At 49.1% G+C, this 25,325-nt stretch overlaps 1 protein-coding gene across 3 annotated transcripts in view; it reads left to right on the top strand.

Annotated features, from left to right (window-relative positions):
* The first annotated feature begins 1,343 nt into the window (after positions 1 to 1,343).
* The window catches only part of tonsl (tonsoku-like, DNA repair protein), a 96,958-nt gene continuing 72,976 nt past the window's right edge, over positions 1,344 to 25,325 (top strand). The window contains exons 1-6 of one of the 3 annotated variants that reach the window (XM_063042442.1): positions 1,344 to 1,464; positions 13,262 to 13,357; positions 15,664 to 15,806; positions 17,585 to 17,768; positions 20,255 to 20,384; positions 24,308 to 24,479. In XM_063042442.1, coding sequence (XP_062898512.1) covers positions 1,344 to 1,464; positions 13,262 to 13,357; positions 15,664 to 15,806; positions 17,585 to 17,768; positions 20,255 to 20,384; positions 24,308 to 24,479 — 846 coding nt within the window. Of the gene's footprint in view, positions 1,465 to 13,261; positions 13,358 to 15,663; positions 15,807 to 17,584; positions 17,769 to 20,254; positions 20,385 to 24,307; positions 24,480 to 25,325 lie in introns of those variants that run through there. The other 2 variants (XM_063042441.1, XM_063042443.1) reach the window with 2 other exon arrangements.

Genomic DNA, 25,325 nt, shown 5'->3' with positions numbered 1-25,325 from the left:
GCGCAGTCGACGTTTCAGGCCGAGACCCTTCGTCAGGACGAAGGGTCTCGGCTTGAAACATCGACTGCGCCTCTTCCTATAGATGCTGCTTGGCCTGCTGCGTTCACCAGCAACTTTGATGTGTGTTCCCTGGTTCTCCTGATGGTCACATCAGGATCAGCCACTCCACTCCGCACCATAGGCAGGGTAGGTGTCCTGCAGAATATTCGGCGACTGGAAGGGGACACTAGCAGGGATGACGGCAGAGTTTCTGGGAGCAATTCGGAAGGTGCAGGGTAAATAGACAAAGTATTCTAAAGGCTGCAAGCGTGGCTGACAAGGGAAGTCAAAGGCAAAGAGAGAACGTATACAATAGGGCTTCTTTTCACATTATATGTCAGCGATGTGGATGAAGACTTTGCTGGCTTTGTGGGGAAGTTTGCAGGCGGCACAAAGATACGTAGATGGAGGGGCAGGTAGTATGGAAACTGTACTACCCTAAATCGCAGGGCACTGCAGAGAGTGGTGCAGACAGCCCAGCACATCTCTGGATGTGAACTTTCCTCAGTTCAGGACATTTACAGCAGCAGGTACTGAATAGGATCAGCAGGGACTCCAGCCACCCCAACCACAAACTATTCCAGCTGCTACCATCTGGCAAACGGTACCGCAGCATTAAAGCCAGGACCAACAGGCTCCGGGACAGCTTCTTTCACCAGGCCATCGGGTTGATCAGTACACATTGATCTGATTGTGTATCAGACTGTACAGATATATATACAAAACTATTACTATACAAGCTTAGTGTCTGGGCAATATTCCCCACATTCCCCTTCCTTATTCCTTGTACATCGCGATGGAGAAGAACATGAAGATGTTTACCCCCATGGTTGTAAGAAATAAAGTAGGAAAGGAGCATCCATCATTAGGGACCCGGGCCATGCTCTCTTCTCGCTGCTGCCATCAGGAAGAAGGTACGGGGGCAACGCACACAGAACGCTGGAGGAATTGAGCAGGCCACGCAGCGTCTATGGATAAAAGGACAGTCGACGTTCCGAGCCTAACGAAACCAAATTACCCTCGGGATTAATAAAGTTATCTATCTATCGATCTTGGATTTCCAGCCCCGGACTCCCCAGATATCAATCCCCCGGGCCCCGGCTCCCGGCACGACGACAGCGGCGTCTCGGGCCTCGCCCATTTCTAGCTGTCAACCAATAATATTAGCGTTCGTGACCTCCAGCCAATGAGGTGCGCAAAAGGCTTAGCCAATCCGAAATGCAAACCGTGGAGTCTCGTCCAATAAGAAACTGCAGGCGGGACTATGCGAACGGGTAGGAGGCAGTACTCGTAGTCTCAGGCCAATGGGAGTGTGCGCTGTAGCGTCGCTCGGCCAATGGGAGCCCGGAGCGGGAGCGCGGGTTTCGGCTGGGAGTTCGCGGCCTCAGGGACGCCCGAGGATGAACGGAGTCCGGGAGCTGAAACGTGAGTTGGCGCGGCGCTCCTTCACGGCCCGGCGCTCCCTCCCCTCCCCTCCCACAGCCTGGCACTTATTAGTCTCCCCCCCCGTCAGTCGGCCTCTGCGCTCCCTCTTCTCCCCCCCCCGCCGTCAGTCGGTCTCTGCGCTCCCTCTTCTCCCCCCCCCCGCCGTCAGTCGGCCTCTGCGCTCCCTCTTCTCCCCCCCCCCGCCGTCAGTCGGCCTCTGCGCTCCCTCTTCTCCCCCCCCCCGCCGTCAGTCGGCCTCTGCGCTCCCTCTCCCCCCCCGCCGTCAGTCGGCCTCTGCGCTCCCTCTCCCCCCCCCCGCCGTCAGTCGGCCTCTGCGCTCCCTCTCCCCCCCCCCGCCGTCAGTCGGCCTCTGCGCTCCCTCTCCCCCCCCCGCCGTCAGTCGGCCTCTGCGCTCCCTCTCCCCCCCCCGCCGTCAGTCGGCCTCTGCGCTCCCTCTTCTCCCCCCCCCCGCCGTCAGTCGGCCTCTGCGCTCCCTCTTCTCCCCCCCCCGCCGTCAGTCGGTCTCTGCGCTCCCTCTTCTCCCCCCCCCGCCGTCAGTCGGCCTCTGCGCTCCCTCTTCTCCCCCCCCCCCGCCGTCAGTCGGTCTCTGCGCTCCCTCTTCTCCCCCCCCCCCGCCGTCAGTCGGTCTCTGCGCTCCCTCTTCTCCCCCCCCCCCCGCCGTCAGTCGGTCTCTGCGCTCCCTCTTCCCCCCCCCCCCGCCGTCAGTCGGTCTCTGCGCTCCCTCTTCTCCCCCCCCGCCGTCAGTCGGTCTCTGCGCTCCCTCTTCTCCCCCCCCCCCGCCGTCAGTCGGTCTCTGCGCTCCCTCTTCTCCCCCCCCCCCCCGCCGTCAGTCGGTCTCTGCGCTCCCTCTTCTCCCCCCCCCCCGCCGTCAGTCGGTCTCTGCGCTCCCTCTTCTCCCCCCCCCCCGCCGTCAGTCGGTCTCTGCGCTCCCTCTTCTCCCCCCCCCCCCCGTCAGTCGGTCTCTGCGCTCCCTCTTCTCCCCCCCCCCCGCCGTCAGTCGGTCTCTGCGCTCCCTCTTCTCCCCCCCCCCGCCGTCAGTCGGTCTCTGCGCTCCCTCTTCTCCCCCCCCCCGCCGTCAGTCGGTCTCTGCGCTCCCTCTTCTCCCCCCCCGCCGTCAGTCGGTCTCTGCGCTCCCTCTTCTCCCCCCCCCCCCGCCGTCAGTCGGTCTCTGCGCTCCCTCTTCTCCCCCCCCCCCCCCCCCCCCCAGTCGGTCTCTGCGCTCCCTCTTCTCCCCCCCCCCCCGCCGTCAGTCGGTCTCTGCGCTCCCTCTTCTCCCCCCCCCCCCGCCGTCAGTCGGTCTCTGCGCTCCCTCTTCTCCCCCCCCCCCCCCGCCGTCAGTCGGTCTCTGCGCTCCCTCTTCTCCCCCCCCCCCGCCGTCAGTCGGTCTCTGCGCTCCCTCTTCTCCCCCCCCCCCGCCGTCAGTCGGTCTCTGCGCTCCCTCTTCTCCCCCCCCCCCGCCGTCAGTCGGTCTCTGCGCTCCCTCTTCTCCCCCCCCCACCGTCAGTCGGTCTCTGCACTCCCTCTTCTCCCCCCCCCGCCGTCAGTCGGCCTCTGCAGGCCTACTGATGTGATGCTCAAGCTTTATAAAACACCGGTGAGGCCTCACCTTGAGTATGGTGATCAGTTTTGGGGTCCCTCTGCCATTGGAGAGGGTACAGAGGAGGTTCACAAGGATGACTCCAGGATACGAGGAGTGTTTGATGGCTCCGGGTCTGTACTTGCTGGAATTCAGACGGATGAGGGAGGATCTCATTGAAACCTTTCCAATGTTGAAAGGCCAAGACAGAGTAGATATGGAAAGGATGCTTCCCATGGTGGGGGAATCTAGGACAAGAGGGCACAGCCTCAGGATAGAGGGGTTCCCTTTCAAAATGGATGTGGAGAAATTTCTTTAACCAAAGGGTGGTGAATTTGTGGAATTTGTTGCCACATGCAGCTGTGGAGGCCAGGACATTGAGTGTATTTAAGGCAGAGGTTGTTGGAGATGGCATCAAGGGTTACTGGGAGAAGGCCAGGAACTGGGGTTGAGGAGGAGATAGAAAAAAGGATCAACAATTCTGCTCCTATATCTTATGGTCAATAGTCTTATGCCGAAACCAGTTAAACTGCCTCCTCCCATCAACCTGAGCCAGGACCCAGCCCTCTGTACCCTACTATGCACGTGCCTATCCAAACTTCTCTTGAACGTTGGAATTGATCTCGCATGGAGGCTAATGCCCTTGATGGTGCTGAGCAAGTTTACCACACTCTGCAGCTTGCTACAAGTCTCACCGCACCCCTCCCCACCCAATCAATCAGTGATGTAAGCAGTTGGAATGCTCTCCACGGTCCGTCTGCCAGTGTCCTTGGTGACGTACCAATTCTCCTTGAACCGCAAATGAAATATAGCCGCTGCTGTGACTTCGGTCTCGGTTGGATCCCAGAAGCACTGACACCCAGCAACTTGAAAATGCTCACTGTTTCCACTGGTGTATTCCCTCGCCTTGCCCTCTCTGAAGTCCACAACCAGTTCTTCGGTCTGACTTGCATTGAGTGTAAGGTTGCTGCTGCAGCACCACTCAACCAGCTGATCTAACCCGCTTCTGTATGCCGTCTGAAATTCTGCCAGCAGTCGTCTTATTGGCAAATTTATATGGTGCACGGGCATAGGTGTAAAGTAGAGATGCCCTCTCCTTACCCCTCCCCCAGTGGTACCCACCCCTGAGGTTACCACGGACAGCTGAGCAGGATGCAAGGAAGGTAGGAGGGAATCTTGAAGTTTAATTGCATTCAGCCGTTCCTGATACAGCGGAACGAAGCAGTGTTCATCCAGGGGCAAGTGCAAATACAAAACATAGAACAGAGAAAACCGACAGCACAATACAGGCCCTTCGGCCCACAATGCTGTGCCAAATGTGTACTCAGAAATTACCTAAGGTTACCCATATACCTCTATTTTTCTAAGCTCCATAGAACCATAGAACACTACAGCACAGAAAACAGGCCATTCAGCCCTTCTAGTCTGTGCCGAAACTTTATTCCGCTAGTCCCATTGACCTGCATCCAGTCCATAACCCTCCAGACCTCTCCCATCCATGTATCTATCCAATTTATTCTTAAAACTTAAAGTGAGCCCACATTTACCATGTCAGATGGCAGCTCATTCCACACTCCCACCACTCTCTGAGTGAACAACTTCCCCTTAAACCTTTCCCCTTTCACCCTAAAGCCATGTCCTCTCGTATTTATCTCTCCTAATCTAAGTGGAAAGAGCCTATTCACATTTACTCTGTCTATACCCCTCATAATTTTGTAAACCTCTATCAAATCTCCCCTCATTCTTCTACGCTCCAAGGAATAAAGTCCTACCCTGTTCAATCTTTTCCTGTAACTCAACTCCTGAAGAACTGGCAACATCCTAGTAAATCTTCTCTGTACACTTTCAATCTTACTGATATCCTTCCTATAGTTAGGAGACCAGAACTGTACACAATACTCCAAATTTGGCCTCAACAGTGTCTTATACAACCTCCCCATAACATCCTAACTCCTATTCTCAATACTTTGATTTATGAATGCCAGGATGCCAAAAGCCTTCTTTACAACCCTGTCTACCTGTGACGCCACTTCCAGGGAATTATGTATCTGAACTCCCTGATCCCTTTGTTCCTCTGCACTCCTCAGTGCCCTACCATTTACTGTGTATGTCCTACCTTGATTTGTCCTTGTCCCTGTACCTGTACCTATCCAGGAGTCTCTTAAGAGACCCTATTGTATCTGCCTCCACCACCATCACCGGCAGCCCATTCCACGCACTCACTACTCTGTGTTTTTTAAAAAAACAACTTACCCTTGACATCTCCTCTGTACCTACTTCCAAGCACCTTAAACCTTGGCCATCTCGTGCTAGCCATTTCAGCCCTGGGGAAAAAAGCCTCTGGCTATCCACATGATCAATGCCTCTCATCATCTTATACACCTCTTTCAGGTCACCTCTCATCCTCCGTCGCTCCAAGGAGAAAAGGCCGAGTTCACTCAACCTATTCTCATAAGGCATGCTCCCCAATCCAGGCAACATCCTTGTAAATCTCCTCTGCACCCTTTCTCTGGTTTCCACATCCTTCCTGTAGTGAGGTGTTCAGCCTTTAAGGACCTCCATTGCACATGAGGAAGGAATGAAATCACTCCACACAAATCCAGCCGGTACTACTCCACTGACTCACTGAGCCACCCGGTTGAACCCATTCTTACCCCGCACAACTTCTGACTCCTAAACACAAAAGAATCTGCAGATGATTGAGTGCTTCGGGCTTACAGCATGGTGATCCAACTGCTGAGGGCTGGTATTGGCTCCCACACACCCCACGCCCCATCAGCGTACAAGACATGAGACTTGGAGACGGGTTAGATTATTATTTATGTGCCTTTTATACGTGCTATATATGTGCTGTGTATGACTGTTGGTACTATGATGCAAGAAGCACTATGAACAGAGTGGATGAGCTTAGACCGTGGATCAGTACTTGGAGCTATGATGTTGTGGCCATTACAGGAATGGTTACTTAGAGTGCCGGGTTTTAGATGTTTCAGAAAGGTCAGGGAGGGAGGCAAAAGAAGTTAGTTTATTTAAAGATAAAAGAAGCGAGGATCCAAGTAAAGAAATAATGGAAAATTTAAGAACAGAGTTGACTTCCAGAGAAACCCATGTGGGGCAATTCTCATGGTTGAACAGAGTTGAGTAAAAACTTTTTCACCCAGGAGTTGTGGATCTGTGGAATGCTCTGCCTCAGAAGGCAGTGGAGGCCCATTCTCTGGATACTTTCAAGAAAGAGTTAGATAGAGCTCTTAAAGATGGTGGAGTCAGGGGATATGGGGAGAAGGCAGGAACGGGGTACTGATTGTGGATAATCAGCCAGGATCACAGTGAATGGCGGTGCTGGCTCGAAGGGCCGAATGGCCTACTCCTGCACCTATTGTCTATAAGACGCAAGAGAATAGGACCAATCAAGTGTGACAGTGGAATAGTGTTGGAGTTTTTCGAGGATGTTACCAGGAAAGTGGATGAAGGGAAGGCAGTGGATATTGTCTACATGGACTTCAGTAAGTTCTTTGACAAGGTCCCGCATGGGAGGTTAGTTAGGAAAATTCAGTCGCTAGGTATACATGGAGAGGTGGTAAATTGGATTAGACATTGGCTCGATGGAAGAAGCCAGAGAGTGGTAGTAGAGAATTGCTTCTCTGAGTGGAGGCCTGTGATTAGTGGTGTGCCACAGGGATCAGTGCTGGGTCCATTGTTATTTGTCATCTATATCAATGATCTGGATGATAATGTGGTAAATTGGATCAGCAGATTTGCTGATGATACAAAGATTGGAGGTGTAGTAGACAGTGAGGAAGGTTTTCAGAGCCTGCAGAGGGACTTGGACCAGCTGGAAAAATGGGCTGAAAAATGGCAGACGGAGTTTAATACTGACAAGTGTGAGGTGTTGCACGTTGGAAGGACAAACCATGGTAGAACATACAGGGTTAATGGTAAGGCACTGAGAAGTGCAGTGGAACAGAGGGATCTGGGAATACAGATACAAAATTCCCTAAAAGTGGCATCACAAGCAGATAGGGTCGTAAAGAGAGCTTTTGGTACATTGGCCTTTATAAATCGAAGTTATGAGTATAAGAGCTGGAATGTTATGATGAGGTTGTATAAGGCATTGGTGAGGCCGAATCTGGAGTATTGTGTTCAGTTTTGGTCACCAAATTACAGGAAGGATATAAATAAGGTTGAAAGAGTGCTGAGAAGGTTTACAAGGATGTTGCCGGGACTTGAGAAACTCAGTTACAGAAAAAGGTTGAATAGGTTAGGACTTTATTCCCTGGAGCGTAGAAGAATGAGGGGAGATTTGATAGAGGTATATAAAATTATGATGGGTATAGATAGAGTGAATGCAAGCAGGCTTTTTCCACTGAGGCAAGGGGAGAAAAAAACCAGAGGACATGGGTTAAGGGTGAGGGGGGAAAAGTTTAAAGAGAACATTGTGGGGGGGGCTTCTTCACACAGAGAGTGGTGGGAGTATGGAATGAGCTGCCAGACGAGGTGGTAAATGCGGGTTCTTTTTTTAACATTTAAGAATAAATTGGACAGATACATGGATGGGAGGTGTATGGAGGGATATGGTCCGTGTGCAGGTCAGTGGGACTAGGCAGAAAATGGTTCGGCACAGCCAAGAAGGGCCAAAGGGCCTGTTTCTGTGCTGTAGTTTCTATGGTTCTATGTGTATGGAACCAGGGGAGATAGCAGAGGTAGTGAATACCTTGCTTCAGTATTCACTACGGAAAAGGATCTTGGCGATTGTAGGGATGATTTAACAGCAGACTGAAAAGCTGGAGCATATAGATATTAAGAAAGAGGATGTGCTGGAGCTTTCAGAAAGCATCAAGTTGGGTGAATCACTGGGACCGGATGAGATGTACCCCAGGCTACTGTGGGGTGCTCTTTGCATCATCAATGCAATGACGTTACGGAGGATTGGAGGGTTTCGGATGCTGTTCCCTTATTCAAGAAAGGGAGTAGAGATAGCACAGGAAATTATAGACCAATGAGTCTTACTTCAGTGGTTGGTAAGTTGATGGAAAAGATACTAACAGGCAAGATTTATGAACATCTGGAGAGGCATAATATGATTAGGAATAGGCAGCATGCTCCATCTTCCTCTCACCCCAACCCTCCCCTCTCCACTGACACCCCCAGCCTCCCCTCTCCCCCCTCTGATCCCAGCTCTCATCTGTGCCGGGTCTTTACCATCCCCTCTGACCTTCAACTGTCGGAGGCAGAACGCTCTGTTCTCAGTAAGGGCCTCACCTTTGTCCCCCTTCGCCCACACCTCAGCGAGTTCCATGTTCGCCACGATGCGGAACTTTTCTTCCGCCGTCTCTGTCTCCGAGCCTACTTCTTCGGCAAGGACTCTTCCACCCCCACCGATGACCCCTTCTCCCGTCTTCAACCCTCCTCTTCTTCATGGACACCCCGCTCTGGTCTTCTGCCTGCTCTGGATCTCTTTATCGCTAACTGCCGACGGGACATCAACCGTCTCGACTTTACCGCACCTTGTCCCCATTCCAACCTCACTCCTTCAGAACGCTCTGCTCTCCACTCCCTCCGCACTAATCCTAACCTTATTATTAAACCCGCCGATAAGGGGGGTGCTGTTGTAGTCTGGCGTACTGACCTCTACCTTGCCGAGGCACAGCGACAACTCGCGGATACCTCCTCTTATTTACCCCTCGATCGTGACCCCACTAAGGAGCACCAGGCCATTGTCTCCCACACCATCACCGACTTTATCCGCTCAGGGGATCTCCCAACCACTGCTACCAACCTTATAGTTCCCACACCCCGCACTTCCCGTTTCTACCTCCTACCCAAGATCCACAAACCTGCCTGTCCTGGCAGACCTATTGTCTCAGCTTGCTCCTGCCCCACCGAACTCATTTCTGCATACCTCGACACTGTTTTATCACCCCTTGTTCAATCCCTTCCGACCTATGTTCGTGACACTTCTCACGCTCTTAAACTTTTCGATGATTTTAAGTTCCCTGGCCCCCACCGCTTTATTTTTACCATGGATGTCCAGTCCCTATATACTTCCATCCCCCATCAAGAAGGTCTCAAAGCTCTACGCTTCTTTTTGGATTCCAGACCTAATCAGTTCCCCTCTACCACCACTTTGCTCCGTCTAGCGGAATTAGTCTTTACTCTTAATAATTTCTCCTTTGGCTCCTCCCACTTCCTCCAAACTAAAGGTGTAGCTATGGGCACCCGTATGGGTCCCAGCTATGCCTGCCTTTTTGTTGGGTTTGTGGAACAATCTATGTTCTGTGCCTATTCTGGTATCTGTCCCCCACTTTTCCTTCGCTACATCGATGACTGAATTGGCGCTGCTTCCTGCACGCATGCAGAACTCGTTGACTTTATTAACTTTGCCTCCAACTTTCACCCTGCCCTCAAGTTTACCTGGTCCATTTCTGACACCTCCCTCCCCTTTCTAGATCTTTCTGTCTCTGTCTCTGGAGACAGCTTATCCACTGATGTCTACTATAAGCCTACTGACTCTCACAGCTATCTGGACTATTCCTCTTCTCACCCTGTCTCTTGCAAAAACGCCATCCCCTTCTCGCAATTCCTCCATCTCCGCCGCATCTGCTCTCAGGATGAGGCTTTTCATTCTAGGACGAGGGAGATGTCCTCCTTTTTTAAAGAAAGGGGCTTCCCTTCCTCCACTATCAACTCTGCTCTTAAACGCATCTCCCCCATTTCATGTACATCTGCTCTCACTCCATCCTCCTGCCACCCCACTAGGAATAGGGTTCCCCTGGTCCTCACCTACCACCCCACCAGCCTCCTGGTCCAACATATTATTCTCCGTAACTTCCGCAACCTCCAACGGGATCCCACCACTAAGCACATCTTTCCCTCCCCGCCTCTCTCTGCATTCCGCAGGGATCGCTCCCTACACAACTCCCTTGTCCATTCGTCTCCCCCATCCCTCCCCACTGATCATTCGTCTCCCCCATCCCTCCCCACTGACCATTCGTCTCCCCCATCCCTCCCCTCCTGGCACTTATCCGTGTAAGCGGAACAAGTGCTACACATGCCCTTACACTTCCTCCCTTACCACCATTCAGGGCCCCAAACAGTCCTTCCAGGTGAGGCAACACTTCACCTGTGAGTCGACTGGGGTGATATACTGCGTCCGGTGCTCCCGATGTGGCCTTTTATATATTGGTGAGACCCGACGCAGACTGGGAGACCGCTTTGCTGAACATCTACGCTCTGTCCGCCAGAGAAAGCAGGATCTCCCAGTGGCCACACATTTTAATTCCACATCCCATTCCCATTCTGACATGTCTATCCACGGCCTCCTCTACTGTAAAGATGAAGCCACACTCAGGTTGGAGGAACAACACCTTATATTCCGTCTGGGTAGCCTCCAACCTGATGGCATGAACATCGACTTCTCTAACTTCCACTAGGCCCCACCTCCCCCTCGTACCCCATCTGTTACTTATTTTTATGCACACATTCTTTCTCTCACTCTCCTTTTTCTCCCTCTGTCCCTCTGAATATACCTCTTGCCCATCCTGTGGGTCCCCCCCCCTTGTCTTTCTTCCCGGACCTCCTGTCCCATGATCCTCTCATATCCCTTTTGCCTATCACCTGTCCAGCTCTTGGCTCTATCCCTCCCCCTCCTGTCTTCTCCTATCATTTTGGATCTCCCCCTCCCCCTCCAACTTTCAAATCTCTTACTCACTCTTCCTTCAGTTAGTCCTGACGAAGGGTCTCGGCCTGAAACGTCGACTGCACCTCTTCCTACAGATGCTGCTTGGCCTGCTGCGTTCACCAGCAACTTTGATGTGTGTTGCTTGAATTTCCAGCATCTGCAGAATTCCTGTTGTTATGGCTTTGTCAAAGGCAAGTTGTGCCTTAGAAGCCTGATTGAATATTTTGAGGATGTGACTAAACACATTGAAGGTAGAACAGTAGATGTAGTGTACAAGGCATTTGATAAGGTACCCCATGCAAGGTTTATTGAGAAAGTAACGAGGCATGGGATCGAAGGGGACATTACTTTGTGGATCCAGAACTGGCTTGCCCACAGAAGGCAAAGACTGGTTGTAGGCGGGTCATATTCAGCATTGAGGTCTGTGACCAGTGGTGTGCCTCAGGGATCTGTTCTGAGACCCCTACTCTTTATGGTTTTTATAAATGACCTGGATGAGGAAGTGGAGGGATGGGTTAGTAAATTTGCTGATGATACAAAGGTTGGGGTTGTTGTGGATATTGTGCTTGGAGGTAGGTACAGAGGAAATGTCAGGGGTAAGTTTTTTTTACACAGAGTGGTGAATGCCTGGAATGGGCTGCCGGTGACGGTGGTGAAGGCGGATATGATAGGGTCTTTTAAGAGACTCCTGGACAGGTAAATGGAGCTTAGAAAAATAGAGGGCTATGGGTAACGCTTGGTAATTAGTAAGATAAGGACATGTTCAGCAGAGCTTTGTGGACTGTAGGGCCTGTATTGTGCTGTAGATTATCTGTGTTTCTATAGTCATAGTCATACTTTATTGATCCCGGGGGAAATTGGTTTTCGTTACAGTTGCACCATAAATACTTAAATAGTAATAAAACCATAAATAATTAAATAGTAATATGTAAATTATGCTAGGAAATAAGTCCAGTACCAGCCTATTGGCTCAGGGTGTCTGACACTCCAAGGGAGGAGTTGTAAAGTTTGATGGCCACAGGCAGGAATGACTTCCTATGACGCTCTGTGCTGCATCTCGGTGGAATGAGTCTCTGGCTGAATGTACTCCTGTGCCCAACCAGTACATTATGTAGTGGATGGGAAACATTGTCCAAGATGGCATGCAACTTGGACAGCATCCTCTTTTCAGACACCACCGTCAGAGAGTCCAGTTCCATCCCCACAACATCACTGGCCTTACGAATGAGTTTGTTGATTCTGTTGGTGTCTGCTGCCCCAGCACACAACAGCAAACATGATCACACTGGCCACCACAGACTCGTAGAACATCCTCAGCATCGTCCGACAGATGTTAAAGGACCTCAGTCTCCTCAGGAAATAGAGACGGCTCTGACCCTTCTTGTAGACAGCCTCAGTGTTCTTTGACCAGTCCAGTTTATTATCAATTCGTATCCCCAGGTATTTGTAATCCTCCACCATGTCCACACTGACCCCCTGGATGGAAACAGGGGTCACCGGTGCCTTAGCTCTCCTCAGGTCTACCACCAGCTCCTTAGTCTTTTTCACATTAAGCTGCAGATAATTCTGCTCACACCATGTGACAAGGTTTCCTACCATAGCCCTGTACTCAGCCTCATCTCCCTTGCTGATTCATCCAACTATGGCAGAGTCATCAGAAAACTTCTGAAGACGACAAGACTCTGTGCAGTATTTGAAGTCCGAGGTGTAAATGGTGAAGAGAAAGGGAGACAAGACAGTCCCCTGTGTAGCCCCAGTGCTGCTGATCACTCTGTCGGACACACAGTGTTGCAAGTACACGTACTGTGGTCTGCCAGTCAGGTAATCAAGAATCCATGACACCAGGAAAGCATCCACCTGCAATGCTGTCAGCTTCTCCCCCAGCAGAGCAGGGCGGATGGTGTTGAATGCACTGGAGAAGTCAAAAAACATGACCCTCACAGTGCTCGCTGGCTTGTCCAGGTGGGCGTAGACACAGTTCAGCAGGTAGACGATGGCATCCTCAACTCCTAGTCGGGGCTGGTAGGCAGACTGGAGGGGATCTAAGTGTGGCCTAACGATAGGCTGGAGCCACATAGCTGAGGGACACAGGCTTTGAGCACCCTGGTACTGACACCATCCAGTCCTGCAGCCTTGCTTGGGTTGAGACGTTTCAGCTGTCTTCTCACCTGTTCAGCTGTGAAGTCCACCATGGTGGTTTCGTGTGGGGAAGGGGTAAAGTCATGAGAGCAGGGTGGGGGACTGTGAGGAGGGGGTAGGAGGGGAGAGTGGAATATGTGTTGGTTGGGGGCCGACAACAGATGACTCGTGGGGGATGGGCAGGGGCCACAATGTCAAATCTGTTAAAGAACAGGTTAAGTTCGCATTATGCTATGCAAACTAACACTTTCAATGTATTTCACTGCGTGTGACAATAATCAGACAATTACCACCTACTGAAGTATTGTTGTTATGGAATATGGAGAGCCAACAGGAGCTTGGTGGACCGAGTGGCTTCCTGACTCACTCTGGCTCTCTTTCAGACCTGCAGAAGGCCAAGTTGAAAGCCCAGAGAAGCCGGAACCTGAGGGAGGAGGCGAATCTCTGCAACCAGCTGGGCGAGGTGCTGGCCAAACAAGGTGGGTCCACATGTTGGTGGGGGAGGGAGGGAGGAGGTGACAGGTGTGGGCCATGAGAGCTCGATGGTCAGGAGAGGGGTCTCGGGACTGAGTGGTTGCTGTAGGGGTTCTGGGGTTTGATGATTGCTGCAGGGCTTGGGAGTTTGGGAAGTCAAAGGGTTGTGTTACTCTGGCCCAAAACATAGGGTCCCAGAGCAGTAAAACAAGCTCTTCGGCCTATCATAGAGCACCACAACACAGAAACAGGGTCTTCATTCCATCCAGTACATGCTGAATTATTCTGCCAAGTCCATCGACCGGCATGTGGACCATAGTCCATCGATACCTCTCCATCTGCACCCATCCAAACTTCTCAATACTTCAGTTGACCCACATCCTCCACTTCTGCAGGCAGCTTGTTCCATACTCACACTGTCCTCTGAGTGATGTTCCTCTTAAATATTTCACCCATGACCTCAAGTTCTTGTCCCATGCAATGTTAGTGGAAAAAGCCTGCCTGCACTTGCCCTATCTATACCCCTCATAAATTTTGTGCACCTCTATCAAATCTCCCCTCATTCTCCTACTTTCTAGGGAATAAAATCCAAACCTATTCAATCTTTACCTGTCAACTCGTCCTTCTGAATTTGCTCATTTGCCTGTGTCTGGCCCTTGCCCCTCTAACGAGGGGTTCCCAACCTGGGATATTGGTCCATGATATAAAACAAGGTTGGGAACCCCTGCAACCTTTCCTGTCCAAATATTGTCATTGTTCCTGCTTCAGCCATTTCAAGCTCAGTCACAAATAAGAGAAAATCTGCAGGTGTTGGAAATTCAAGCAACGCATACCAAATGCTGGAGGAACTCAGCAGATCAGGCAACATTTTGTGAAAAAGAGTAAACAGTCAATGTTTCGGGCCAAGACTCTTCATCAGGGCTGATGAGTTCCTCCAGCGTTTTTTGTGTGCCACTTCAAGTTCAGTTTATTGTCCTTCAGCCATCAGCATGTATGCTGCCCAACAAAACAATGTTCCTCTGGACCAAGGTGCACAGTGCAGTACATGTAACTCACACTACACATGAAGTAATATTACCAAAATAAATGAACAAATAACGTGCATTTATGACACAAGTTTAAAAAGGAAGCACTAGAATGCCACAGGCACTTCATATGTGATGAGACCTGGGTGGTGGCAGTGAGTTTCATAGTCTCATGGCCTGGGGGAAGACGTTTCCCGTCCTAATGGTACAGCATCTCCTGCCTGATGTTAAGGGGTCAAAGAGATTGTTGGACGGGTGGGAGGGATCATTGACAATACTGACAGTCCTGTGTGCTCAGCACTCCTGATAAATGTCTCTGGTGGGTGGAAGAGGGACCCCGATGATCCTCTCAGCAGTCCTCACAATCCTTCGCAGGGGCTTGTGGTCAGATGCCTTGCAATTCCTGTACCAGACGGTGAGGCAGCTGGTCAGGGCACTCTCAATAGTGTTCTGTTAAAATTGGTTAGAGTAAGAGATGTGAGCCTCGCTCGCCTCGGTCTCCTCAGCAAGTGGAGACGCTGCTGTGCTTTCTTGACCATGGAGGTGGTGTTGAGGGACCAGGTGAGGTTGTCGGTTATGTTAATCCGGTGCTGTGTGCCTGTGATGTTGCTACAATAAGCTTTTCATTGTGCCTGTGCACACATGGGCTTATGCAGATAACAATAAACCCTTTTTAATCCGACACAGAAGCACCGCTCTCGGTGTGGAAGATCTTGCCCCTCCACTAACTGACCAAAAGCACTGTGACCGTTCACATCCACATGACTAATGACTTTATAAACCTCAGTAAAAATAAGAAATAAAAAACAAATTAAATAAGTACTGCAAAAATAGAGCAAAACTCCTGAAGTAGTTTACATGGGTTCATTGTCCATTTGGAAATCTGATGGCAGAGGGGAAGAAGCTGATCCCGAAACGTTGAGTGTTTCTCTTCAGTCTCCTGTACCTCCTTGATGGCAGCAGTCCTGGGTGATGTGTGGTCCTTAATGAAGGATGCTGCTTTTTGAGGCATCACCTTCTGAAGGTGTCCTCGATGCTGGGGAGGCTAGTGCCCATGATGGAGCTGGCTGAGTTTGCAGCTTTTTCCGATCCTGTGCAGTGGTGGGTACGACCTGTCGGAACGCTCTTGGGGCATGGCCTTTTGACGGTGTCCTCGGTGGTATCTACTTTGTAAACACAACTACGTTTGTACATTGTGAACAGATTGATTGTTTGACCTTGCCGTCTCCACCACACCTCCAACCATCAGTGCTTCCCTCATGATCTGCTCCCTCTCCCGCTCCCAGGTCAGTTCCAGAAGGCGATCGAGGAGCACCGGCAGGAGCTGCAGCTGTCAGAGGTGCTGAACGATGTGATCGGCTGTGCGGTGGCCAACCGGAAGATTGGGGAGTGCCTCGCAGAGCTGGGGAGCTACTCAGATGCGCTTGAGGTATGGGGATTGGGGAGAGGGTCTGTGCTGTCCATCTCCCATGCTCACCTGTGCAGATGAGGAGAGGGGACTCAAATCTCCAAATTAGGCCTCAGCAACATCTTATACAATTTCAACATATTCCGACCCCTGTACTCATAAATCAAATCATTACTTCGATTTATGAAGGCCAATGTGCCAAATGCTGTGTATTAACCGATCAACATGTGACGCCACTTTCAAAGAATTATGGATCTGTATTCCCAGATCCCTCTGTTCTACTGCACCCCTCAGTGACCTGGCATTCACTGTAGACTGACCAGTGCCACAATGGTGAGCACCTCTGCCTGACCAATGACTCTAGTTTCCATTCCCTTTGGGCTGAGGCCACATGTGCCCAGGCACCCTCGGCCCTGATCTGCAAACACGTGTATTCCACAACAACTCCCAATAACTTCAGCTGACCACCAATAGTGTCTGACCATGGTCTCAGACAGCTGCTGACCTGTGACACGTAGGCTGCCCACCCCTCAATTCACTCAGTCGTTACCCAGGCCCTGGCTTTGCTGTGTTCCCCACCCACCTTCCCAAGCACCCTTCCCTCCCCACCCTACACCTCAGAACAGATATCAGTCAGAAATGTTCCAAATGGTGGAGCAGGAGTCAGCTATTCACTCCCAGTGCTTGCTGTGCCACTCAGAAACTGCAAGGGATTTGAGAGCTGGGGTTATGAGGCAAGAACCCCTAGAGGGAAGGAGGCTGAGGGGCATGGATAGGGGAGACAAAGACCTTAAGACGTAGGAGCAGAATTAGGCCATTCAGCCTGTCGAGTCTACTTCGTTATGCCACCATGGCTGACTTAATTTCCTTCTCAGCTCATTCCTTTGCTTTCTCCCCATAGCCTTTAACGCCTTAACTAATCAAGAGCCTATCAGCCTCAGGACTTGCACCAGCAGGTTTAGGAACAGTTATTACCTAAACCATCAGGCTGTTAAACCACGGGATAACTTCACTCAACCCATCACTGAACTGTTCATGCAACTAATGGACTCACTCTCGAGGACTCCATCTCGTGTTCGTGATACTTATTGCTTATTTATTTTTATTAGTTCTTATTTTTTGTCTTTGCCCAGTTTGTCCTCTGCACTCTGGTTGAACTCCCATATTGGGTGGTCTTTGACTCTGGTTATTTTTCTATGGATATAAGACATGACGTGGTTTTTGATTGACTCTGGTTATTTTCCAGTGGATATAAGACATGGGAGCAGAATTAGGCCACTGAGTCTGCTCTGCCATTCCATCATATCTGATCCCAGATCCCACACAATCCCATACACCTGCTTTCATCCAGATCATTGACATATAATAGGAAAAGAAACCAGGTATACTGACCCTTGCAGGACACCACTCGTCACTCGCAGGCAACCAGAAAAGGCCCTCTTTAAGCCCTCCCCTCTCTTTATTCCCACTCGCTGCCTCCTGTCAGTCTTCTATCACACTATTTTCTCCATTGCAAATTGCTTCAATGTTTCAAGGACCTCGGTCACGCTGACTCTCCTTCCCTTGGAAGGCAGCAGGGTAATTGATCCTTTGCAGGGGTCATAGAGTCAAAGAGCAATACAGTACAGAAACAGGCCCTTTGGCCCATCTAGTCTGTGCCAAACTGTTATTTTGCCTAGTCTGATCAACCTATACGTGGACCATAGCTCTCCACTAGCCCTCCCATCCACGTACTTATCCACCCTTCTCTAAAGTCTTGCATTTACAATTGACCCCCCCCCCCCCCAATTGCTCTACAGCATCAGCGCAAGCACCTGCAATTGGCCTGTTCGGTGGGCAATGACGTGGAGCAGCAGCGAGCCTTGGCGACCATTGGCCGGACATACCTCTTCATCTACGAGACCGACCAGGCGAGCGAGTCACTGCAGGAGGCGGAAGATGCCTTCCGAAAGAGCCTGGCTATTGTTGATGAGAAGTTGGAAGGTAGGTGGAAAATAGCAGCTCCTGCTTCACTCCCACCCCAACTCTCGCACCAAGAGAAGAGGTAGCCCATGAGATCTCTGAATGAAAGGTCAAAGGTTCATTTTAAACCAGATTACTTGACCCTTCTCTCTCCGTTCCACCCTGCTGTCACTGCCACCCTGTCCCTCTTCTCTCTTAGACCCAGGATGCTATCCTTCAGCAGATATAAAGATAGCCCTCAGCAGATGACGAACCTCTTGGTTCATCCACGACTTTTGTTTTGGGAGTGTACCGCAAATTTTTGTAGGCACACACTCATTCACACAGGTTTTAATGAAGTCAGTTACAACTGTGGCATACTCATCCCAATTTAAAGCTGAATCTGTGAATACAGTTCAGTCCACTGATTCAAAGCAGTCCTGTAGGTGATCCTGTGCTTCCCTTGTCCATACTTTCTTGGTGCTACAGTCTTCAGTCTCTGCCTATACTCAGGGAGTAGAAGTACAGCCAGGCGATCAGACTTCCCAAAGTGAGGGTGTGGAATAGAACGGTAGGCATTCTTGACTCTCTGGACACGTCACTTTTTGGACACTACCTCACTTTTTCTTTAATATAGAGTATTTCTGTTTTTGCATGTTTTTAATGTATTCAATATGCATAATTGACTTTATTGTTTTATTTTATTATTTTTTTCTCTCTCTGCTAGATCATGTATTGCATTAAACTACTGCTGCTAAGTTAACAAATTTCACGTCACATGCCAGTGATAATAAACCTGATTCTGATTTTGATTGACGTTGGTGTATCAATGGTCCAGTGTGTTGTTTTCTCTGGTACTACAAGTGATTTGTTGATGGTAATTATTTGGTGACTATTTTGGGCTGGTCTGATTAAAATCCCTCAAAATGATGGTGAAGGTGTTGGAGTGCTGTTTCGTGTATGTTGATCACATCACTCAGATAATCTGAAGCCTGTTTGACATTGGCCACTTTACCCACTAACTGGTTCACCTTTGAACTGCAGGAGGAAGCCAGATCACCAGGAGGAAACACACACGTTGAGGGTGCCTGGTTGAACTCTGAGCTGTAATAGCGTTACGCTAATCGTTACGTATCCTGGCGCCCCAACTTCTATCAGCCTCTTGCCCCTCCCCAGTAAAAATAACCCTTTTATCCAACCTCTCTCATAACGAGGATTCTAATTCACCCTCCAAATCCTCCACAGCCTTTGTGTAATAGGGCAACTGGAACTGCACACGGTACTCCACAAGAAGTGCATGCAAGATAGATTTTTCACTGTATTTCAGTGCAAGTGACAATAATAAACCGATTCCAAATGCTGACCTGACCAGTTTACCAGCTACATCACTGTTGCAGTAAGTGTCAATCTTGCCTATTCATCGAAAGCCTCTTTGCCCCGTGCTAACCAGAGATTAGCCTGTTTAGGAAGCACGACGACCCGTCCCACTATCTGCTATAAGCTACACTCACAAAACGCTGGAGGAACTCAGCGGGTCGGGCAGCATCTGTGGCCTCTGCCCCTTCCCTCTACAGTCCTGACGAAGGATTCCGGCCCGAAATGTTAACTGATCGTTTCCACGGATGCTGCCGGACCTGCTGAGTTCCTCCAGCGTTTTGTGATGTTGCTTTGACCTCTGCAGAGTATTTTGTGTTTACAACCTGCTGTAAGCTGATGGTATATCGGTGCCAGTAGGATATAAATCTAGCATGCTGAAAGCACACAATCTCTTTTCACTCTCCAGGTTGCCACAGGCTAGGCATGGAGTCCAGTGCCATGTAAACAGTGGAGTTGTGCTGTGGTAAAGAGGGCCCGGGTGCACACTTTAGATAAATATTTGCAACTGAATGTAATTGGAAGGATTTACTGAGTGTATCAGAGTCAGGTTTAATATCACTCCCATATTTTGTGAAATTTTTTGTCTTGCAACAGCAGTACAAAGAAGTATGTATAAAATGAAATTAAATCAGTGGTGCAAAAAGAGAGGGGGAATAGTGTTGATGGGTTTATTGTCCATTCAGAAATCTGATGGCAGAGGGTTGGAAGCTGTTCCTGAAACATTGAGTGTGTCTCTTCAGGATCCTGTGCCTCTTCCCTGATGGTAGCAATGTCAAGAGGGCATGTCCTGGGTGATGGGGATCCTTCATGATGGATGCTGCCTTTTTAAGGCATTGCCTTTAGAAGATGTCCTCGATACGTGGAGGCTAGTGTCATGATGGAGCTGCCTGAGAGTACAACGTTCTGCAGCTTTTTCTGGAGCTGTGCAGTGGTGAAGCAAGCTGTTAGAATGCTCTCCACGGTATGCCTGTCTCCTAAATAGTTAACTTATTGGTGGTGAATGTCTTCTGTCCCCACTCACTGAGCCTGCTAACCTGACTTTACCCAACAACCACAAGTTTACAGCTGTTAGACTCTGCACGCTGATGAAGGCAGGTTTGCCATGTGCTGTACCAACATATCCACCTGTGTCGTCTCTGGTTCTCTGGCAGGGAAAGTCTCCCAGCACGAGCTCAGTGAGATGCGAGCCAGGCTCTACCTCAACTTGGGCTTCCTCTGTGACAACAAAAAGGACCCAGTCAGATGCAACCATTACATCCGCAAGAGTATCTACATCGCCGAGTGAGTTCTGACATAGACTAAACCTGCCCGGTGTGTGTCTGCATGTCTGCGAGTTTATATAACAAAGTACAGGCTCTTTGGCGCACAATACTATGCTGACCTTTTAACCTACTCCACAATCAATCTATCCCTTCCCTCCCAAGTAGCCCTCCATTTTTCTATCATCCATGTGTCTCTTAAATGTCTGCAATATATCTGCCTCTACTACCTCCCCTGGGAGGGTGTTCCACTCTGTGTATTAAAAAAAATGACAACAACAACAATCAAACTTCTCTGACATCCCTCCTATACTTTCCTCCAAACATCTTAAAATTATGTCCCCTTGAATTAGCCATTTTTGCCATGGGGAAAATGTCTGTGGCTATCTGCTCGATGCCTCTTATCATCTTGTGCTCCTCTATCAAGTCACCTCTCATCCTCCTTCACTCCAAAGAGAAAAGCCCGAGCTCACTCAACCTATCCTCATAAAGACATGCTGTCTAATCCAGGCAGCATTGTGATAAATCTCCTCTGCACCCCTTCTAAAGCTTCCAGATATTTCCTATAATGAGGCAATTAGAACTGCAATCAATACTACAAGTGCTCTTTCCAGGGTTTTATAGAGCTGCAACATTACCTTTGCTAAAAACTTTTGCACGTACAGTGCCTATAAAAAGTATTCACCCCCTTTGAAGTTTTCATGTCTTATTTTACAACATTGAATAGCAGTGGATTTAATTTGCCTTTTTTGACACTGATCAACAGAAAAAGACTCTTTTGTGTCAAAGTGAAAACATGTCTACAAAGTGATCTAAATTAATTACAAATATAAAACACAAAATAATTGATTGCATAAGTATTCACCCCCTTTAATATGACACACCAAATCATCACTGGTGCAGCCGATTGGTTTTAGAAGTCACATAATCAGTGAGATGGAGATCACCCTGTGCAGTCAGTGTTTCAATTGATTATAATAAAAATACACCTGTGTCTGGAAGAAGGTCCAATTGTTCATGAGTCAGTATCCTGCCAAAAACTATACCATGAAGGCAAAAGAACACTCCAAGCATCTCTGCGAAAAGGTAATTGAAAAAGCACAAGTCAGGAGATGGATACAAGAAAATTTCCAAGTCACTGAGTATCCTTTGTAGTACAGTTAAGTCAATCATCAATAAATGGAAAGAATATAAATCTGCTTAGAGCAGGCCGTCCTCAAAAACTGAATGAGCGTGCAAGAAGGGGACTAGTGAGGGAGGCTACCGAGAGATCTATGACAAACCTGGACGAGTTACAAGCTTCAGTGGCTGTGATGGGAGAGACTGCGCATACAACAATTGTTGCCCAGGTGCTTCACCAGTCTCAGCTTTATGGGAGAATAGCAAAGGGAAAGTCACTGTTGAAAAAAATTTTCACGAAATCCTGGCTAGAGTTTGCCAGAAGTCAGCTGATAGAGGGTTCTATGGTCTGATGAAACCAAAATTGAGCTTTTTGGCCATCAGACTAAACGCACATCATCAAAAACACACCATCCCTACAGTGAAGCATGGTGGTGGCTGCATCATGCTGTGGGGATGTTTCACTGCAGCAGGCCCTGGAAGGCTTGTGAAGGTAGAGGGTAAAATGAATGCAGCAAAACACAGGGAAATCCTGGAGGAAACCTGATGCAGTTTGCAAGAGAATTGCGACTTGGGAGAAGATTTGTTTTCCTGCAAGCCAGTGATGCCAAGCATAAAGCCAAAGCTACACAACAAAGTTAATGCCCCGGATTGGCCAAGTCAGAGTCCAGGCCTCAATCCAACTGAGAATTTGTGGCTGGACTTGAAAAGGGCTGTTCACTCACGATCCCCATGCTACCTGACAGAGCTTGAGCAGTTCTGTAAAGAAGAATTGGGGAAAAAAATTGCAGTGCCCAGATATGCAAAGCTGATAGAGACCTATCCACACAGACTCAAGGCTATAATCTACTAAATACTGACCCAAAGGGGTGAATAATTATGCATTCAGTTATTTTGTGTTAAATATTGTTATAAATTTAGACCAATTTGTAGAAATTTATTTTCACTTTGGCACAAGTCTTTTCTGTTGATCAGTGTCAAAAAAGCCAAATTAAATCCAGCATGTTGTAGAACAATAAAACATGAAAGCTTCCAAGGGGTGGTGAATACTTTTTATCAGCATTATATTTGTGTCAGTTTGAAGGTTGGAGCCAGAGCCAACCACTGAGGCAGAGACCAGCTCAGGATTTTACTAATACTATCAGAAATAAGGGGCTGACTTTCTAAGTAAGCATGTTCTACCACCCTACCGACGCCCTCACTTTCACCCCTAAGTCTGGTGTGGCAAATCTAGTTCAAGTCTAGTTCTGACTCTGCATAGAGTGGCATGCAAAAGTTTGGGCACCCTGATCAAAATTTCTGTTACTGTGAATGGCTAAGCAAGTAAAAGATGACCTGATTTTCAAAAGGCATAAAGTTAAAGATGACACATTTCTTTAATAGTTTAAGCAAGAAAACTTTTTTTATTTTCATCTTTTACAGTTTCAAAATAACAAAAAAGGAAAAGGGCCCGAAGCAAAAGTTGGGCACCCTGCATGGTCAGTACTTAGTAACACCCCCTTTGGCAAGTATCACAGCTTGTAAACACTTTCTGTAGCCAGCTGAGAGTCTTTCAATTCTTGTTTGGGGGATTTTTGCCCATTTTTCCTTGCAAAAGGCTTCTAGTTCTGTGAGGTTATTGGGCTGTCTTGCATGCACTGCTCTTTTGAGGTCTATCCACAGATTCTCGATGATGTTTAGGTCAGGGGACTGTGAGGCCCATGGCAAAACCTTCAGCTTGCGTCTCTTGAGGTAGTCCATTGTGGAATTTGAGGTGTGTTTAGGTTCATTATCCCATTGTAGAAGCCATCCTCTTTTCATCTTCGGCTTTTTTTTTTACAGACAGTGTGATGTTTGCTTCCAGAATTTGCTGGTATTTAATTGAATTCATTCTTCCCTCTACCAGTGAAATGTTTCCCGTGCCACTGGCTGCAACACAAGCCCAAAGCATGATCGATCCACCCCCGTGCTTAACAGTTGCAGAGGGGTTCTTTTCATGAAATTCTGCACCCTTTTTTCTCCAAACGTACCTTTGAACCTTTTGAATAGAACTTTTTGGCCGCAATGAGCAAAGGAACATCTAAACAAGCCTGGTGCATTTTGGAAACAAGTCCTGTGGACTGATGAATTTTAAATAGAACTTTTAAATGGAGCAAACCCAATGGGCTACGTGGCCCAATTCTGCTCCTATGACTTATGGTATTATAAAAAATAATTCGGAGTGCATGTCGTGTGTAGCACAAGTAAACAGTTCCCTGTCCTAGTGATGAGACCTCGACGGTGGCAGGGTATTCATTAGTCTCACAGCACAAGGGAAGAAGCTGTCACCCAGTCTGGCTGTCCTGGTCCTGATGCTCCTGAACATCCTACCATTCTTCTCAGCTCCAGTGAGTAAAAGCCCAAAGCCATCGAACACGCCTCATATGTTAACCCTTTCATTCTCGGGATCATTCTCATGAACCACTTCTGAGCCCTCTCCCAACGCCAGCTCATCCTGTCGTAGATACAGAGCCCAAAACTGTTCACTATATTCCAAGTGTGGTCTGGCCAATGCCTTATAAAGTTTCAGCATTACGTCCTCACTTTTATATTCTAGTCCTCTTGAAATCGAGGTTAACCACTCACATCAGTGAAGCTCCACTTTCCTGCTCTGCTTCAGTCCTTCATGAGGTGTCTGTCCAATGCCATGTGGCCGTGACACTGAATGAGCTCCTTCACAGTCCGTGTGCATGACATCAGACTTTCCTGTTCATTACTAGCCCATCAGGTCACACAGCACAGAAAAAGGCCATTCAGCCCATCCACCTGCTGCTAAACATGCTTCATATTCCCCCTCACCTCATGCAGGCAGAACAAGTTGTACGAGGATCTGTACCGGGCCAACGTCAACCTGGGGAACATTCACTGTCGCAACGGAGAGCACGCCAAGGCCGTCCGCTTGCTCGAGGCAGCCAAGGAGTGTGCCAGGAAGATGAAGGAGAAGTTCATGGAGAGCGAGTGTTTCAGCAGCATTGGGCAGGTGGGTGAGGAGGTGGGGACTGGGCAGGGGGAAGCGGAGGAGGATGAGAGGGAGGCGAGAGCTGCCTCCCACCCCTCTAGCCACCTTCACCCTTGGAGATTAGTTTTTTTTTGTCACATGTGCATTGAAACATACAGTGAAATGCATCTTCTGCGTCAACGACCAACACCGTGCGAGGATTGTTGGGGGCATCACGCCGGAGTCGTCATGCTTTCAGCACCAACGTAGCATGCCCACAACTTACTAACCCTGACCTTTATGTCTTTGGCCTGTGGGAGGAGACCAGAGCACCCGGAGGAAACCCACAGGGTGAGGGCAGTGGGGAATTGAACTCTGATTGCTGGCACTGTAGAGAGCAACGCTGACCACTACGCCAACGTGTTGCTCACAAGACTTTCGAACGTATCACTACAGCACTTCAGAATCAGGCTTTTTATCCCTAAATCGTATGCTGTGAAATCTGTTGTTATGCTGCAAAGGCATAAATAGGACAATAACTTCCAAAATGAAGAGTGCAAAAAAAATTAACAAGCTAGTGTTCATTGTCCATTCAGAAATCTGATGGCAAGGGGAAGAAGCTGTTCCAAAACATTGTGTATATCTTCAGACGTTTGTACCTCCTCCCTGATGGCAGCAATGAGAGATGGTGAGGGCCTTGAAGGTGGGTGTCACCTTCTTCAGGCATCACCTTTTGAAGGTGTCCCTGGTGGAGCTGGGTGAGTCTACAATCCACTGCAAACTCTCCTCATCCTGTGCAGTGGCCCCTCCATACTAGATGGTGATGCCACCAGTCACATCACCGGTGTCGATGCCAGGCTCGCCCACCAGTCACGGCACCAACGTCGA

This window comes from Mobula hypostoma, chromosome 3 (genome assembly GCF_963921235.1).
Source record: "Mobula hypostoma chromosome 3, sMobHyp1.1, whole genome shotgun sequence".
Classification (NCBI taxonomy): Eukaryota; Metazoa; Chordata; class Chondrichthyes; order Myliobatiformes; family Myliobatidae; genus Mobula; species Mobula hypostoma.
Note: the sequence above shows the minus strand (reverse complement) of the source record. Positions and strands in the feature narration are given on the sequence as shown.